General features: G+C 36.0%; 1 protein-coding gene and 1 pseudogene across 1 annotated transcript; both read left to right on the top strand.

Moving 5' to 3' along the window:
- The first annotated feature begins 3137 nt into the window (after positions 1-3137).
- LOC125469484 lies at positions 3138-6953 on the top strand (annotated as a pseudogene).
- Positions 6954-9480: 2527 nt separating this feature from the next.
- On the top strand, positions 9481-11065 carry LOC125469441 (protein transport protein Sec61 subunit beta-like). Its single transcript, XM_048566779.1, has 2 exons — positions 9481-9638; positions 10630-11065. The coding sequence occupies exon 2, from the start codon at positions 10633-10635 to the stop codon at positions 10882-10884; it is 252 nt and encodes an 83-aa protein (XP_048422736.1). The 5' UTR covers positions 9481-9638; positions 10630-10632; the 3' UTR covers positions 10885-11065.
- The last annotated feature ends 3827 nt before the right edge of the window (positions 11066-14892 follow it).

The following is a 14892-nucleotide window of genomic DNA, read 5'->3' on the forward strand; positions in this document are numbered from 1 at the left end:
TCCGTAAGAGCTAGCCAAAGAGCCATGGAATCCTCGTTCAGGAGGTATTTCCATTGATGATGCTTCAGGCATAAGTCTTTGAATGAAGATCATGGCGAAGGCTTATTCAGCTCTTCATGGCTTCAATGGTTTCTTAGCTTCTTGATAGTCAAGTGGAGATTCACGTCTTGTACCCCACATAAAGTGGTTTTTATTAAAAAATCCAAATCAGGAAAATCGAACTTGTTACAGTTCGACAATTCACTGAATTGGAGGGAATAAGATTGTGATTAGTGCTATGGGAATGAATCAACCATAAGCATCAAAATTAGAACATTCGAGTGCTAAGACATGGTTTTCATGAAAAACGTCGGGTTTTCATGGGTGTATTGTTTTATGAAAACTTCGGGTTTCAAAGGCACTAAATTTGAAACTACAGGTTCAATTTAGTTTTATGAATAATTAGTTCATAAGGAGAGGTTCCTGTAAGAAACACATAATACAATATACTGATTTAAGTATAGTGAATTTGAGTTTCTTCGGGAACTCAAGTGTGGGAGCTTCGTTACTATGAAAGTATGTGACAGTTCAAATTATAAAAATAAATTATTGAATCGTTAATGTCCAAAAGTGATCTTCAAGTCAATAATTTTGGATTCGTTATCAGATTAATGGACTGCAGGTCACTTTTAATTAATTCAATAAATCGGGTCATACCGAGTCGATTGTAGAAGCAAAATAATATTAAAATAATATTATTGGTCGAAAAATATAGCCTTAAAATAATTTGGGCTCGGGTTGGGTGCCTTGAGTAAAAGGCAGGGCCCAAAAAGGGTCTCGGGAGTGAGCTATAGTTCACAGCCGAGAGACAAGAAGCCCAGCAGCTAATGATGCTAGCTTTGGGCCAAAGATAGATACGGGAGCAAGCCCAAAGGCTTGCAGGTTGCGAGGGAAACCCCAGCTGCAGCTGGGTTTCAAGTTTTGGGCCGCAGAAACGAAGCCCAGTTTTATAGGCTGGCTTATAGAGACGTGAGTCGTGGCAGAGGCTAAGCCCAGCAGCCAAAGCTGTTGGCGTGGGCCGAGACTTGAAGACCAACCCAGCATGTGCTGGTGTGGGTCAGGGCTATAGCCCGTGGTCAAAAACCAATGCAAGCACACAGCCTGGTTTTTCACAGAGGTAGCAAAGCCCAAGAGCTTCAGCACAGGTCCAAGACGTCGAACGACGTCGTCTCAAGGGGGTCTCTACACAGCTGAGCTTCAAGCCAGCACAGTGGTCCTTATGGTGGTGCCACGGCAGTGGTGTTGCAAAATCCCAAGTTCCTATCTTTATTTTTCGAAATTGTTAGGGTTCTACAAACCCTAATATGCTTCTAATTTATTTTGATTCTTTGACTCACATATTCCACATAGCATATATGCGTAATGCATGAGACAAATATATATATATATATATATATATATATTGACATATATGACCATATACAATATATATATATATATATATATATATATATATATATATCAGAAGAAAAATATAAACATAGGGGGTTCATGCATCATGGGGAATGTTTTCATGCTTCAAGGTCATTTCAAATATCTTACTTTATTTTAAGCATACTTGATTGGCAAAAAACAACAAAAGCCTTTGAATTTGTAGAAGATCCTTCTCAGAAAGCCGGAATTGCATCTCCAATACGTTGTATCACATTCAACAAACAAAAATTAAATTGAATCAATAGCATGTAGATTAATTCAAAATAATAAACTAACTAAAAAAAAGAATGATTAAAATGTAATACTCCCCTGATTGAAGATCAAACTCTCTTTAGCGTAGCATCAAGAGTGTGCTGATAACTTATTATAGGCATAATTTACTAAACAATTACGGAGGCCATAGAGAGAGAGAAAGGTGCGGCAATAGTAGAGTGAAGAGAGAGATGTGTAATTGTGGGTGTATATATGTTATCCAAATAACATATATATTAGGAATTAAATCTCACATTAGAAAAAGAAAGAATTTTTTTTTTTTATGAATATTGAAGTACTAAATTTATATTTTTTTTATGAATAATTGAAGTACTTTTTATATCATCAACTAATTTTGTGATGAAATTTCAACTTTGTAGAACACTTTTTACATGCACGTATCACCTTAACAGATTAGCTGCCCCTACATGAGGCCAAAGCCCTCTCAACCACGAGTGATAGGACGAATAAGGTCATTGACATATGAAGGTGATGTGTTGTATAAAACGTACGAAGGTGCATGGAGTTAGGGAGCCATGTTTCCTCACTCAATCTTCCGGTTAATGTTCTATTTAAATCGCTACTTCGTACCAAATTATTAATTAGTACCGTTGAAATTTATGTTAATACACGCGATAATCAATGAAAATCGTCGTCAAAATGTATAAAACAACTCATTTTGATTCACATATAACCATTCTAAAATAAGATCATTTTTATATGGCAATTATTAATCCGGTACAACACTTATCATTCATCCCTTTACTCTCTTGAAGGAAAATTGCAATTGCAAATTACGTGGAAATAAAGGGGCAAAAAAAGGAGAAAAAAGCCATTTTGAAAGCAAGTCTTATCCAAAAAAGTAACTTCCAACTTGTGGTGCAATTTTTTTTACGTATGGAGTGGGGTGTTGCAAAATTATGAGTTGTACTTTCCAAACCACAACCCCTTTAATGTGAGACAAAACTTTTCCACCGAATGATAAGATTGTTTCGTCTCCGAAACCCCTCATTCGTTAATCATTCCAAGCCAAAAACAGCAAAACACAACGCATCCTCCACGCATAACACCCTAATCATCCAATGAGAAAACTCCACGTTATGGAAGTTTTATTTTTAGCCAATTCACGCATACCTATTTCTACTTTACTGTAGATTCACCTGTATTTATCGTGGATTCGTTTGTAGCGGATAAAGAAGCCATTTTCTCACTATTTACTTTAACATTTACACATACTATATTTATACAAAACTCAATCTTTTTCAAGATCTAGTGAAATACTAGACTTGGCATTTATGTTGAAGCTCGTGGCTCGTCTGTTTTTTTATGTACTTTTAAAGTTTTCTTTACTAAATTTTGAAATAAAGTTGCAATCTTTCCTAGAGAGAGAAAGAGATATAGAGAAAGGAAATTAAGAAAAAGATTAGATTTTCAGAAACCCTAAACCCAAAATGATTAGATTTTCACAAACCCAAAACCCCAATTAGAGTTTATTTCTTTTTGTCTTATTTCTCTCTATCTACCAAAAAAAACTTTTAATAAATGTCACCCATTTCACCAGACAGAAAATCCGGAAGCCCAAAAGTATCACCACCGGCAGTTCTGCCCAAAAGGCCGTGGAATTGAGCCTCCCGGACCGAACTCTCCAGCATGTTATCATGAAGATGCAGCTGCAGAACCACTTCAACTTACTCTCTCCGCCCACCGCCTCGCCGTCTCCTCACTCTGAACCGGACCTCTCCCCCACCTTCAATTCCCTCACCCTAGACCCGCCCGCACCCGATTCCACCTCCCTCCTCTCCGACGAGCTTCTCCTCTGTATCTTCTCCAAGCTCCCGATTTCCCGGTATCTCCCCAACTCCCTCGTCTGCAAGCGCTGGCTGTACCTCCACGGCCGGCTGGTGACTTCCGTGAAGCTTTTCGATTGGGGGTTTTTGGACTCGGGTCGGGTTTTCGCCCGGTTCCCGAATCTGGACGATGTCGATATTGTCCATGCCTGCATTCGGTCCCCGAGGAATTCAGGGATTCTGGTGACCAGGAAGGCTTTGACTGTTTATATCGACTCGCTCTTCAGCCCCAGTGGGTTTATTGAGGAGAGCGATGTGTTAAAGAACAGTGTGGTGGACCATGGGCTGAGATTGATTGCGCAATCGTACCTGAATTTGCGGCGAATCGCGGTTATCGGAGCCAGCGAAAATGGGTTGGTTAGGATCGCTGAGGAGTGCCAGACATTGCAGGAATTGGAGCTGCATTGTTGTGGGGACTTGGCGTTGAAGGGGATTAGTGGGTGTAGGAACTTGCAGATTGTGAAATTGATTGGTTTTGTTGACGGATTTTATAGTGCGGTGATTTCGGATATTGGGTTGACGATTTTAGCTCAGGGTTGTAGGAGGTTAGTGAAGCTTGAGCTCTGTGGGTGTGAAGGGAGCTACGATGGGATTAAGGCGATTGGGCAGTGCTGCCAAATGCTTGAGGAATTGACTCTCAATGATCATAGGATGGATGGTGGGTGGTTGGCTGCTCTGCCCTTTTGTGGGAATTTGAAAACTTTGATGCTTCAGTCTTGCAAGAGCATTGACACGAGCCCGGGACCTGATGAGCATTTGGGGTCTTGTCCCACCATTGAGGAGTTGCATTTGCGGCGCTGTCAAGTGCGGGATCAGCATGGTGTGAGAGCATTGTTCATGGTGTGTGAGGCTGTTAGGGATATTGTTCTGCAGGATTGTTGGGGATTGGTAGATGAAGTATTTGCATTTGCGAGTATTTGTAGGTACGAGATTTTTTTTTTTTCCCCTTCCCATCTGTGTTTTATATCTGTTTGTGGCCTGGGATATGTTGAAGTAAACTTGTGATTAGATTTGTGTTATGTCTGAACTTTACATTGGCCTTTGGTAAAGTGGTTATCTAAAAAAAGAAAAAAACTTTTATGTACGATAAATCCTTTCTGAGTATGCCATAGGAGATGGTTGTACTGTTTACCCATATTATTTGGTTTGTACTAAATATGCAAATAGTTAAACATGGTTAATTGGTTTTTAGGTCTGTGGTTCTTCTGTAGCGAGCGTACCTGACTAATTTAATATTTCAGTGGTAATAACATTTTGAGGCTTTGCGTTAATGGAAATACCATCCTAAGAAGTGTCTTGTGGTATAATTTCTTTCCTTTAGGAAAGTGAGTCCGGTATAATTGGAGGTTCATCAGAACGAGATCCCGCCCGTGGTGATTGTGTAGGGCAATTTTCTTCTTCGAATACTTTTAAAACACACCCCGTTCCTAACTAACGGCATGCATTTATTGCAACACTTCCAGACAAAGATCAGAAATGAACTTGTGAGAATGCTCTGCCTCTAAGGCTAGAACTGCCTTAGAATGGCCCATCTAAATTCTTCTGGAGTCCACTATCCAGTCCTAACTTTGTCTTGTTTGCTAAGTTGTAGGCTTTATTTAATGAAATCATCCAAGGTTAACTGAGGAAGTAGAGATTGAAATGTGATTAGCTTTAGTAAACAATAATTAAGCAAATCAAAGCCTACACCGTATTTGTGTGGCCTCCTTATCCCCCTGGTGTTTGATGTAGGAACTCGATCCTCATAGGTTTAATGAATATATTTTTGTTGGATGAGTTGGGTATACCAATTTGCTATAAATATGTAATTATGTGGTTAGTGCTTATCCCACTACAAGAGGTGCTGCAATTTATTCCGAATTCCACACATTAGGATTTCCATAAAGAGAAATAGGAGACTTAGAAAAAAAATGAAAGTCGAATAAGTTTTCAGCAAGTTGGAACTTGGATATTGACGCTTTATGGCTGTGGTGTCCACTATTCTTGGAAATGAAATCGGCAATGGTCATATAATATGCATTACGTGGATTGCTCTGAGCTTCCGAAAAAATTGGGTGGTAAAAGGTGATGTTCCAGAGATTATATCCATTTGTTATTATATCAGATAAAGGAGATATGTAGAGTTGCTTGAAGGTTGTATGTGGACTGGTTTTGCTAGCAAAATAAGACAGTAACAGTTTGGAAAATTTAGTTTTGGTTTGTGCTGTGCTAAAAAAAGTTTTGATTTGTGCACATTCAAAAACATTTCCTCTCGATCGATTTACAAATTTGTAGTTTCAGGATATTTAGAAAAACTAGTTGTCTTGTTATTGCCTTCTTTCACGTCTCCACAGATGTATGACTTTACGGCTGAGTATTGATATGAACTAAAATCTGTTTGTTGCATGCAGAGATCAGTTTGAGTTTCTTTTAATTCTATGAATTTTGTGATTAGGACCTTCATTTTCTGCCTTTTGAAGAGTTCTTTTTCCGTAAATATGCGGATAGAACTTGTGAATAAGGACCATTTACATTCATTATTGGAGGTTCTTTGTTTCTTTTCTCCCCAGTTGTATGTATGAGTAGCCATCATTCTTACTGTTATAATCTAGCTTGAGATTGATGTTAAGCAACAACCATTAATTATTGTCAAGTGTGATCGTTGTTAATATTTTTTGCCCTTTTTCATCACATAGGAGGGTGAAGCTGGTTGCTCTAGAAGGATGCTCGCTGCTGACAACAGGAGGTCTCGAGTCAGTACTCCTTTGCTGGAAAGAGCTTCAGAGGCTTAGAGTTGTGTCATGTAACAGTGTAACGGACAGTGAAATTTCTCCTGCCTTGGCAACCTTATTTTCTGTCCTTAAGGAGTTGACATGGCGACCGAATTCCAAAGCTCTCTTGTCGGCAAGTCTTGCCCAGACTGGAGTGGGAATGAAAGGCGGTAGGTTTTTCAAGAGATTAAAGCCTTAACTTTTACTGCTTGATGATGGGAGTCTCGACTTTTAGTTCAATGGGCATCCTCATATTCACTGGGCAGCCGTTGAGTGCTTGGATCGACACGGAAAATAGATTAGATTGTAATCTTATGTAGATGTTGAGCGTTGTGATAAGCGAAGGTCATTTGCTTCCTCGCCCACAGAAACCATGCCACTGCAGTTGAGCATCAAGTTGTCAGTGTTATTTAAGACTAGTCCTGTTTCTCTAATATTCAGTAAGGTTAGACGTTCTAGTTTTGTCATTTTAAGTAGCTGCACTGACTTGCTATGAGTTAAGAGTAAGCAAACACATGGGTAGAGTATATCTCCTCTTTCGACGTTGTCGATATGTAACATCTACTAGGAATGAACTTCTTTTACCTCGAAGTGTAGTGACATTAACTGTTATGTGATTCATTTTTTCTTTCGTCCTTGTGTTAATGTCTCAACTCATTTGACGTTCGAGTTTCTTCAACAGCGTAACTAACTTTGTTGACATATTTTGGTAACTTCAATTAGGGGAACCTTCCCATGAGGGGGAGTGCCAGCAGGACGGAGGACTTGGGGTGTACGGATTAATACTCTCAACTAACCGTGGCGATTTGCCATAAAAGGTAATATTTGGGTGGGAATAGTAGGTTTTAATTTTTTTTTTTATTTTTTTATGGGAACAGTATGTGTATAAATTTTGTTTTAAACAAAATCGAATAGTTTCCTTTCATGTTTTATCCCTTTCACTCATTTTAGCACTTTTAATTTATTTACAAATATCATTTTATATTATTATTTTATTCATACTATACCATGGTAAGAAATTTTGCTTTATATGCTGGAAAGATGAATGTATTTTTAACAATGTTCAAAAAATAATTGAGAATCTGTGAACAAAAAGAAAACAAATTGAGATAATTATTTGAGAAAAATGTAAACTTTTGTCATTATGCTGATCTTATTCCAATTTGAAGATCAACATATTTACATATAGGTTAGAGGATCCAGAAATACATATTTTGACAGATGTTTTTGCGGTTCTCATTCAATAATTTTTTTAAGGATCCAAACCGTTACATTTTTCTAATTTTGCTTATCGTATTCCAATTTGATCAATATATTTACATATAAAGTCAAGATTCGGAAACACATTTTGACATGTTTTTGTAGTTCTCATTCAGTAATTTTTTTAAAGATTCGAACCATCTATTTCAATACATTATTAATAGATCATCCTTGCAAAATATAAGTTAAATTCAAACATTAAAACATGTGTCAAAACATATATCAAAAAGGTGCATCCTGATCCTAACATAGACATATAAGCCAATAACATTGAAAGTCATTGAGAATAAAGCCCTTGATATTTGGAAAGTAATGATACTCGTGCGTCTGCTAAAAATGTCTTCGTTATAAAATCGTTGAAACTTTCATTTGCAACTTCTTACTATACTAAAAAAAAAACCGTTTTTCAGCTTTTCTATCAGACTGTTTAACTTAGTGTTGAGAAATACATAATCATTGGTCTCTTAACTAATCAAAACAAAGACTTTTTCGTCAAATCTGTTAAAATTCCATTTGAATGAGTCATAATGGAATGATCATTGCTACAATTGAGTTAAAGTTAAGGAATCATTGCTCTAATTGGATTAGACCCCATGCCCGTATTATTATTTGAAAAAAAAAATACAATGGGAGGACATAGTACCTAAACCTGACGATTAATAGCAAAATCATATATGACCAATCCAAGCAAAACTCTTTAAATTTTAACCTTTAAGAAATCGTCTTCTTGCATTTTTTTTTAAAGCAAAATTATTGATTATATCATCGTATACCAAATCGTCAACCTCATCGATTATATTAAAAAAAAAAAATTAAAATTAGCAGCATACATCATATCAATTAAAAGTTTCAACATATATTATTAAAATTACTTGCATGTCGACACTCGAACTTTGCTACTTTTGCAATGTTTGATATGACGCACATGAGTCTGTCTCTCACTTGTCTGCCAATAAAATTAAGTTGAACAGGTCTTTTTGTTGATTAACGACTCACATTCAAATGAGTTGTTGGTTATCCAACGGTCCACATTTAATTTAGTTAATATTTTTGTTTTATATTTATAAACTTATTGAATCTAACTACTGAAATTGAATATGATCAAATCTAACGGTAAAAAAAGAAGATCTAACAGCCCAAATTTAAACTCAACATTTAAAATTATGTGTTTCATATTCTTTTATGAGTTTCATGTGTCAGTTTAGTGATTTTCCAATGTTTATCGAAATTTAAATATTTTTAGGTTAAAATGTTCATAAAATTAATTTAGGATAATTTATATAATTTTTTTAAAAAGTTAATTTAAAAATAAAATTAACCTAACTTCACTCTTTAATAATGTGGGGCTAAAAGTTTAGGTCATAAGAGTTGAAGCAGAAAAACTGTTTTTGGGTTAAAACGTAAATTTTATGGGCTAAAAATTTTAAGTTTTAGGCTAAGAGTTGGAGATGGTCTAATCAGAGCCGGCTCTGACAATTTTTGTCATTTGGTTTTCTATATTTTTCACTTAATTACATATGTGATACATGATTCATTTTGATAAAAATTCTAACAAAGTTGACAAAAAAAATATAATTACATTTTTGATAAATTAAGGGATCAATGACCATATATTTTTATTTTAAAAATATTTCAATGGAGTTAAAGTTTAAAGATAATTGAAATTTTCTCTAAAACGTTTGAATTTAAAAATACCATGAGTCGTCTTTTCGTAAAAACGTCCACACTATAGCATTGTTCGTGTACATCTTCTCTCTCCTGAATTTTCCTATTCAAATTTGACGTGTAAAATTACAAATAATAATAAAATAAAATAAAGGCACTCGTATTTGGCCTTCTACGTGGCAGAAACTAATTGGAAGAGTCGGCGTGGAAGCGTCAACCAGTAAGCCACGTAGACAAAAGGGAGCCCCAACGCGTTTGCACTCCCCAAATAAAACGAAGTTTTCATCCCATCGTAGTCCAAAAGACGTTCTCCGGATCTTCAAACTCTCAAAAGCAGCAGCCTCGATAAGCCTCAGCATTCCAACTCGTTCTCTCCACCGAGTCGACTCAGGTTCGTCTCCATCTCCCTCTCTTTCCATTTCTTCGTGTACGATCGTTGATCCGCTGCATGTAATCTTCAATTTTATAATTTTATGCTGATTTAATTTTGCGAATTCTTTTGTATTGCTTTCGTAATTGTATCTTGGATCTGATTTTTTGTGTATAATTCAAAATTTTCATGGGTCAATTGAGTTTAGGTTCTGTTAATTTCTATGTAATCGTATGACATTTCGATTCATTTTTTAATTTTTTGGGTAATTTGAATTATAACTTGATTGATTAGATAAATTGCAATGGTTAATTTGCAGTCTAAATAATATTTTGATGCTTCTTTAATTTGATTTTTCATTTGGATTCCGCAATTCTGTAGATCTCTGATGTTGTTATCATTTCTTTTTGTTTGAATCTCTAATGGGTGTTTTTTGTTTAGACTAGATATTTAGACCATCTCCAAAAAGAAATTTTAAATTATAAGAGTCAAATTATAATTGATGGCTGATATGACAATCCAAAGTCTTATGTTAAATTTTGTATCTCTAACCGATTGTCAAATTTTATTTTTTTATATAAATAGAGTGCTAAATGGTTGTAATTATTAAAAAATATTGAAACAAAATTTTTATTAGTTGAAATGTAAGTGGAATATGGGATCCACCATTAAAATGAATTAAAAATAAATTTGACATTGATGTCAAATTTGACTCTTAATCACAAAGCCTTCAAATGATTCAGTAAATAACACTTCGGTTGTTTGCCATTGATTGGATATTTAATTCAGTGATTAATCAAATTCAATGTCATTTTGCTTGTGGTGCCCAATTTAGTTACAGTAGAATCTTCGATTTTGAATGAGTTGTTATAATTTTTTTGTTTCACAGAGAGTTGAATATGGCTAAAATCCTCTGTTATAAGTTTTCTTTGTCCCTGTTTTAAATTTCTTGTTCTTTTAGTTTTGTATCATGTATGTTGAATTGAGATTCTAATTCGATTTGGTGTTATAGAAAATGGTTCTAGGCGGTGGAGCAGCTCCCCCAAGAGGAAGTGCAGCAGCTACTGCAAGCATGAGGAGAAGGAGGACGACGAGCGGTGGTGCTTCCGGAGGTGCAGCAGGGACTATGCTCCAGTTTTACACAGATGATGCCCCGGGACTCAAGATCTCCCCGAATGTTGTCCTCATCATGAGCATTGGTTTCATCGCCTTTGTTGCCGTTCTTCATGTCATGGGTAAGCTTTACTTTGTCCGTAGAGAGGCTTAGAGAAGATTGCTGCTAACAATGGGAAAACAAAATTTTATATGGTGTTTTATGGATCATGAATCAGTAGACTCGGGTTTTGTAAGGTTTCTTTGTACTATGTGAATGGTTGAAACAGAGTTTTAGGCAATTTTGGTTCTGAGATTGCTTTACTTGATGGAATTCTAGGCCCTTCACTTCTACATTTTCGCGGTTTTCTTTAATATTGCCCATTCAATTTTTTATTTTTCTTTCAATCCAATGGCTAGAAAAATATAACGATGTGCAATAAGTGAAAATGGGCGTGCAAAAATCAATTTCCATGTACTTGTGCGGCGAGTTTTGAGTAATACTATTTGATGGTAAATCAACTGCAATGCTTTCCTAAAGCTGGTGTGAGTTGGGACACATATTTAGAGCATCTCAAAACTTTGAGTGGAATGCTATTGTGCATGTTTGACATCAAGTCTTTTCAATCGAAGTGTTTTTTACTGACTGGATTTCAAGGCTTTGTAGTTTGGAATCAAATTTGATATCAATGTCAAATTTGTTTTTAATTTATTTTATTGATGGATCCTTTATTTCACTAACATTTCAAAAAATAAAAATTTTGTTTCAACATTTTTTTAATAATTACAACCACTTAAAATTTTATTCATAAAATAACATTTGACAATGCGGTTGGAGAAGTGCAAAATCTGATATAAGACTTCGAATTGTAATTTGACCGTTATAATTTGATATTTTTTTTTTGGAGGGTCTTAGTTGCTCAAAAAATGGACCCAATCTAATGTGCAGTTTTAATTGAAAAGACATCGGTGCAGTTTGACGAGATTTACCATTTAACATACCATATATTTATATGAAAACTAATGAAAAGTACTTGAAAATTTTGAGTTTTAACAATAAGGAATAAAGGGTAAAGTGAATAGTATCAGTATTAACATTTTAGTGTAAAAATATGGTTATGCGCATCGTCATATGAGCATTGGGCAGGTGCTCGAGTGAGTGATAGAACTTAACCCGAACCATTGGCTATGGTACCAACTTCCATCTCTGGTCGACTAAACCAGCCTAACTATAGCCCGGACTATGTTTTCCCCTTCATAACTAAAAATGGCTTAAGAGGCTTTAAATTTGACTTTCATAAATAACGAGTTTTGATGTTCAATTGTTAGAGTTGGCTCATGGAGTATGGTTTAGTCCAACTGTCTCACCCTTTGGTGTGATATATCATTATATCAGAAGAAAAAAGAAACATAAACATTCGTTTTACATTCAACAATTTCTCTATGCATGCGGTAGACGTTTTACTAATGTGTCAAAAAACAAAAATGTATATGCACTTTGATGCGGGTTTGATCTTCACCGATTGTCCTCTTCTTCTTAGTAAGTAACTATTTAACTCACTAATGTTCTCGCTCAACTAAAAAACATTTTCTCTACACCTTATACTTTATTTCATGAAATTAATATTTACCTCAGGACCTAACAATTATTTTTTTGAGCAAAAGCACCCAAGGCCCAAAGGACCCTAGCAATCCAAGTAGGCACCCACCTAGCTACTACTCGCGCATAGAGAATAATTCACGTCTTGCCACTTACATGCATCATGTGGTAGGCATGCAGAAGTCTACCCCTCAACTAATCACCATTACGGTGCACATTCAATCTCACGAGATATTTTTTTAGCGTACTCGGAATATTGCTCAGCACACAAGTGGAAGTGGAGGTACATTTGAAAAAGAACTTTTCTCTAATTATTTATGACACATGATATACTTAGCTGTGTTTTGATAACATAGAAGATCTCTCCAATCTCACATGAAAAGTGCAAGTGGAAAGAGTACTATTATCTTTCTTGAGGTATAAGAACACTACTCTCATAAACTCTCACTTGATTCTTTCTATATCTATTGACCTTAAAAACTACTTAGCCTACGTGGTGCGTAAGCTGAATAGCTAATAAGTTAACTATGTCATTCGGTTGAATAAAGGGCGTGCCAACTCGAGACTGAGCTCGGTCAATGAGTGAATGAATGTGGTGGTGGTGGTATTGAACGCGCTGCTGACTTTTGTGTCTTGCAATTGCGACTGAGTAAAGAACTCATCTTAACATTTGGGTTCTAGAGCTTGAAGAAAAGGTTGCTAGTTTCTTTGAAGTTCATGAATCATCTGCATCAGGCTTGGCCGCTGTAATTATATTTGTGCAAATATAAGTGCATTGAATCAGTACCAGACTGTATTGACACAAATACTTAAGTGTCTTGATTGTAAATGTGATTCGGCCGTCAAGATGCCGAACACTAAAATATAATTGTGAATATTCAATCATAAAATGGGTTCGGCTTTCAATGTGTCAAATGATGTAATCTAGTAACACCTCACTTCGCCAAGAAAGCTAATGAAGTGACCTTTTCCAAAAAGGACTCAAAGATTTCTTGATAACCGAGACTTAGATAAATAACCAGTTAGTCTTGAAGTAGTGTTGTTAAGACTAACTGAAGGTGCTCCTAGATCACCATATTCTACGGCTACAGTGCTGTTAATACTAATTGAAGGTGTCGCTAGTTGCCAACCACAAGGCTATTAAAACTAACTGAAGATGTGCTTGACGAAGTTAGAAAGGTCAGTGTTTTCTCAGGAATGAGAGGGTTTCGCATAAAGCAAGAGTTTGCACATGACAGATTTGTGTGTTGATTGAAGATACCTTAAATGTTGCCCACCCTCTTTTATTTATGGTAGCAACTTTTCCTGGTGCCGAAGTAGAGTCCTATTCAGATTAAATTTTCTTGGGATATCTTGAATGAAACATCTTATACAAATTGAACTCAATCACTCATACTAGGCCTGCGACTCTAAACCTGTCCATCTTTTGGTATCCAATTCGCCTTTTGTTTTAATTAAACTTTAGAATATTAAGAATATTCTCACGCCGTCTATATTTTTTAGGATTCCTGATTGAACTAGGACTTAGCCGTATCCATACTTGAAATTTAAGTGTCCATGAATTCAAACTTAGCCAAATTCGTTGTATCCTTGGGATAGCTGAAAATGTCTTTAATACCATTCTAGTGTCTACGTGTGGGCGCATTAATGTATCTTTCCAAAAGATTCACAGTGAATGAGATGTCAAGTCTTGTTCATTTAGCCAAGTACAATAAAGCACCAATTTCACTTAGGTATGGGACTTTGGGCTCTAGAATATCTCAACCTCCTTAGGACGAAAAATATCTCGTTTTGCATCTAAAGTACGAACGACCATAGGAGTACTCGAATGCTTTGTTTTATCCTCATTAAGACATTGCAGCACCTTTTGGGTATATTTTGATTGATGTATTAGGATTCCATCCAAACTATGATTGATCTTTGGGCCGAGGCAATATTGATTTTTCCCAAGATATTTCATCTTGAATTGCGATTTCAAGTGAGCAGCAGTTTTTCTTAAGCTCTTCGGGAGTTCCAATGAAATTCATGTCATCGACATAAACTGCAACGATCGCAAATCCGAAATGTGACTTCTTAATAAACACGTATGGGCATAGTTTCTTGTTCATATAACCTGACTTAACCAATACTCACTCAGACATTTATACCATATCCGTCCAAATTTTTTCAATTCGTAGAGTGATCTCCTTAATTGAATCGAGAGGGTGTTTCATGGTTTAAAACTATTTGATCTAGTCAATGTAAGACCATCTGAAACTTTCATGTAGATTTCCATATCAAGATCCTCATAGAAATAACTGGTTACCACATCTATGAGCTGCATATTTAATTTTTCGTAAACTACCAAAGTGATAAGGTATCGGAACATAATCTATTATGGGAGAATTCTCCTTGTAAACAATCCCAAAGAGTTGAGAGAAGCCTTTTGCTACTAGGCGTGCCTTATATCGCCTATTTTATTCTTCTCATCACGCTTCATCATGAAAACCCACTTGTAGCCAATGGGCATCACATGTGGTGGTGTGGGAACTATAGGTCCAAACACCATGCGTTTAGCAAGCGAATCGAGTTCGACCTAGATTG

This window comes from the organism of the source record quoted next, unplaced genomic scaffold, assembly GCF_019419815.1.
Source record: "Pyrus x bretschneideri cultivar Hongxiangsu unplaced genomic scaffold, Pyrus_bretschneideri_v1 Contig43, whole genome shotgun sequence".
NCBI lineage: Eukaryota > Viridiplantae > Streptophyta > Magnoliopsida > Rosales > Rosaceae > Pyrus > Pyrus x bretschneideri.

Bases quoted from the DNA above. Each gene is read 5' to 3' on its own strand.
- LOC125469441 (XM_048566779.1), top strand. From the start codon at position 10,633: ATGGTTCTAGGCGGTGGAGCAGCTCCCCCAAGAGGAAGTGCAGCAGCT.